The following is a 4,830-nucleotide window of genomic DNA, read 5'->3' as shown; positions in this document are numbered from 1 at the left end:
TTCATCCATTCAGTAGACATGCATGTATTGAATGCATCCTATCCTCTAAGCCACGTGCTGGGTGCTGATGATACAGAGATGAATTTTAAATTGTTGTGTTCTTTCCTTCCTTTTCTGTAAAGCTTTGCTTGATATAACCTCAGGAATCCTTTTATAAAATTATTTTATTGATTCAGCAAATATTTCTTGAGCTCCTGTTTTGGATCAAGCAGTGTGCTGTGTGCTATCCAGTGGCAACAAGATAGCCAGGCTCTCTGCCTTTCCAGAATATTCAGTCAAGTCTGGGGCCAGCTAATAAGGAAGGTGATATTGGAAAAATTACTAAAATGAATTGTTAAAAATGATTTGGTTTTTTTCAACTTAGGCATCCTCCTCATTACAAAGGTTTTCCTTGGCCAGAGTGTTCAGGCTCGTGAACAGGACTCCATCAGTCAAGCCAACTATCCATTGGTTAATTCGGTGTTCATTCCTCGAAAATATTTGCTAAGTATGTCTGCCATAAAGAGAAATCTGCTTTCAACTTTCTGAATACAAAATATTTGTATTTAATACAGATGCTTACAGTTTAACCTCTACCTAAAATAGTTTGTAAACTTTTCTACAAAACAATGTTCGTAGCTACTGAGCTTCATTTTTCTAACCCTCCACTTCAATGTCATTTATAAATGTGTGTGTGTAGATATTCTAGTTTGTAAAATTTTATTTTATGTTTCACACACATATAAATACCATATGTGTATTATATGTGATATATATAATATGTATTTCAAAAGATAAAAACTTTTATCTTTTAACAACAAGGTTTTAGAGTAGTACATTTGTCAAAGCTATATGGCCACACATTGAATAGACAAGTGAAAAAATACAAAAAGGAAAATAATATGAATAAAATTAAACCCTACTAGTCTATGTGGTGAAAAGGTGACTAGTAAGTATTTACAGAATTAAGAAACTATCTGTGGTGGGGGAGGGGGAGGGGGAGATATAAGAAAAGAAACATCGTAACATAATAGTTGGAACTTACTGAGTTTGTTGTTTATTAATTCATGTAAGAATGAAAAAAGTATATTATGTTTACTTTTGAAGAGTATTTGTTTTGCCTGTTTTTGTTTTTTATTTTACTCTAGATTCTATAGTGGGACAAAGAAACTGTGATTGCAGCTTTCGGCACTGCAAGTGGTTTGTCTTTGACCATGACTTTGTTTTGCCAGAATACATCGTTGAATTTGAGTACATTACAGGGGTATGAATGTATTTTTAAAGCTGGAATTCCTTAAATGAGAACAGAACAGTAATTTGCAGTCTAATAGTGTTATATCAAGTTTGTTTTATATATGCATGTGTAGTTAATTTTGAAAGCAAATCATTATGACACCTAAATATTTTAATTATGCAACTATATTACATGAGTAGTAAATGGCTATAGTCTCACTGGAAAAGATTCAAACTGTATTGAAGAATATAGAATAAACATGAAAATCTGCTTACGCTTCAACTCCACTGACACTCCCTCTCATGAAGGCATCCACTGTACACAGCTTTGTGGGTTTGCTTTTAGTTTTTATTCTATGTATTTCTATATCATGTGTCTTTTATTTGTAGGAAAAAAACTTATTTGTCATTTGTATTTGTAATTCACAAGTTAATTTTTAACTTGTTAGATTTTTCCATCTTTTCTGGTATGGATCCTGAATTTTATGTCTCACTTCAGGATGCATTTAAATAAATATTCTCTATTTTCTTCCAAATCTTATATAAGTTGTTCTAAAACTTTTAGCTTTTTAATTCCATCTGGAAATTGTTTTGTATTGTGTGATGTAGGGTGATCAAATAATATTTTTTCTAAAAATGAATATAGCTACTTGACAAGCATCATCTTTTTTGCTGTATTTGAAAATGCCATCTTTATTGTTAAAATTATTTTCATATACAAGGGGTCTATTTACAGATCCTCCTATTCTGTTCATTGATCGCTTTGTCTAATCTTGGACCCCTACCACATTGTTTGGGTTATTACAACCTTGATGATATGTTTTGATGTGTGATAGGGCAAATTCTCTTCTTCTTCTTCCCTCACTCCTTAAAAAAAAAATTTCTTGACTATTCTTGAGCATTTCCTTTTCCAAATAAAAGTTAAAATCAGCTTGTTAAGTTCTATTTTAAAATCCTATTAGAATTTGATTGAGATTGTATTGAATTTAAAACTTACTTTGTGGTGAACTAAATACTTTTCGGTATTGGGACTCTCATCCAGGAGCATGGTTAAGTTATTCCATTTACACAAGGCCTCTCTTACAGTTTTATTTATATAGGTCTTAAATATTTCTTGTTAAGTATTGTTCTGGGTATTTATATTTTATATTGTTATTATGAATGGGATTGTATTAGTCTAGTACACTTTCAGCAAAAGACACAGAAACCCAAACAAATAGTAATTAGAGTAACTCAAATAATAAGAAGTCAAGAAGTGGGCAGTCCCTGACTGTTGTGACTATTCAGTGACTTCAGCAAAGACATTAACTCCATTATTCTTCCGCTTGCCACCTTATGAGCAGTTTTGAACTGAAGATTTAGTTCTTTCTTCACTTCTGGGAAGTTTTCTTCTCTTAATTCCTTGATTATTTCTTCTCTTGTATTCTCTGTCAAGCCTCCTAGAACCTTTATTAGTTAAACATTGGACATTCTTAATTGAGCCTCCATGTCTTGTAATTTTTTTTACATCTCCGTTTTAAAAATTCTGTGTTCTGGGAGAGTTCCTCAATATTAGCTTCCATATTGCCAATTTGATCTGCTGCCATATCCATTTGGTTGTTCAGAGCATTTATTATTATTTTTTATTTCACTAATTGTTTTTAATTTGATTTTGAAGTGTTTACCCCATTCTTTTCTATAGTAGATGCTTTATTCTATTATAGATACTTTATTCTCCCAAATTTAAAAAGAATTCTCTTATGGACCAGTTTGGGGTTTTTTAGAGCCATTTCTGTTTGTTTCATGTTTTTCTTGCTTATCCATCCACAGTTCTTACCATAATTACCTAATTACCTGAACACTTAATTACCTAGAGCATCCTCCTGCTACTTAACTTGTTCACTCTGAACACCAAGTTTCTCAGGATCTGCTCTTCAATATGGTTATCTCTTGCATATGTTTTGGCTACCAGCTATATTTCTGCTCCCTTTTCTCTGTCAATTACTGAATGATTTATGTCTCACAATTTTTAGTCTTTTGTTGGTACCTTCTTCACTGTTTTTAAATTATGTTTTGCCAGTTTTAAGGACTATTCAGTGGGAGGGGATGAATATACCCATTCTTAGCTCACAATTTTAATCTACTCTCAGATTTCTTAATATGATTCTGATCATCATAGATATTACTATATAACTGAAAAAACTTAATTTTTATCTTTTCTACATAGACTATTTCTTGTTCAAAATGATAAATACAACAACCAAATCTTTAACATTTTTTAATACATTTTTCAGGTCAAGGCTCACTCTTTATTTTCTTCGTTCAACAATGTTATTCTAGAAGAAAGCAAACAGAATTCAGAAGGATCAGTATTGTCCCAGGATTTGAAATTTGATGAAGAAGTTATAAAAATGGAACCCAGGATCAAGCCGAGACCAAAACTTATTAGTTTGGATGATAAAATGATACTTTCCCTTGCGAAGACTAATATTTACAGTCATATTGTGGTAAGTATTATGATAAATAAAATTTTGGGACAGAAGCTTTGAATTTGGAATCAGAACCTATCATAGAAGTCTAAAGATACTAAACCACCTATCTGATGATGCCTGGCATCGTGATGTCAAATTTAAAAGTGCCCAACCCTTTTCTTCTATGTGGACTAGATCAGTGCTGTCTGGTAGTAATATAATATGAACCACACATGTAAGTTTAAACTTTCTATTAGCCATGTTAATTTTTTTTAATTAAAAGGCAAGATTAATTTTAATAATATATTTTAGTTAATCCAATATACCCAAATATTATTTCAACACGCAATTGATATTAAAATTCATTAATCAGATAGTTTCATAGTAAGTGTTTGAATTCTGGAGTATATTTCACACAGCACATCCCAAGTCAGGCTAGCCACATTTCAAACACTCAATACCTACTGTATTTCGAGAGGTAGCCTTCTGGTTTGCAAGGGATTTTATTCCTGAATAACAAATAAACTCTCCTTAAATGATTAAGATGAAGACAGATAAGTTTCAAATCAGTGTCCAGTATTAAATCAACATAAAATATGGGAGCTTTATCTTTACAAAATTCACAATATTTGAGTTAACTTATTTAAGCGACTTGCTTTACACTGAGGCAATTCTATTGAGATAATCACGTTAAGCCTACCTCCCTCTCTTGACTTTTAGATCTGTCCATTTCGACTCTGCTCCTATTCTATGCAAACTGCCTTTATCTCTGACCTAGACTCCTGCCATAGCCTTCTAACCGGGCTCCCTCTACCATCACAGCATTGCACAACTCCAGGTGGCAGGGTCTACATTGTATTAATGGGTACTGTTCATGTGCTCCTTGGATACCATTCACTGTATCACCAAATATAACTCAATAGAGGGGAGGGGTGCCTCCTAGAGCTAGACAACAGTGGCTCTGTCCTGCTTCCACTTTGTGCCCCCAACTCATTCTCCATGTTGAAGCTAGAGTAATCTTTTCAAAATGTAAATCTAATTGTGTCACCTGTGTCACACCTCACTGCTTCTACTTGAAATCCTCAAATGATTTTTTCTTTTTTTTTGTATGTATGTGTGTGTGTGTGTGTATATATATATATATATATATATATATATATATATATAT

At 32.5% G+C, this 4,830-nt stretch overlaps 1 protein-coding gene across 1 annotated transcript in view; it reads left to right on the top strand.

The window, feature by feature from the left end:
- LRRC9 (leucine rich repeat containing 9) overlaps positions 1-4,830 on the top strand; it is a 121,084-nt gene that overhangs the window by 47,721 nt on the left and 68,533 nt on the right. The window contains exons 6-8 of the mRNA XM_019646037.1: positions 365-487; positions 1,128-1,243; positions 3,486-3,698. Of these exons, the coding sequence (XP_019501582.1) occupies positions 365-487; positions 1,128-1,243; positions 3,486-3,698 (452 nt within the window). The remainder of the gene's footprint in view (positions 1-364; positions 488-1,127; positions 1,244-3,485; positions 3,699-4,830) is intronic.

Source organism: Hipposideros armiger, unplaced genomic scaffold (genome assembly GCF_001890085.2).
Source record: "Hipposideros armiger isolate ML-2016 unplaced genomic scaffold, ASM189008v1 scaffold_5, whole genome shotgun sequence".
NCBI lineage: Eukaryota > Metazoa > Chordata > Mammalia > Chiroptera > Hipposideridae > Hipposideros > Hipposideros armiger.
This window is presented reverse-complemented; position numbering and strand designations above follow the sequence as displayed.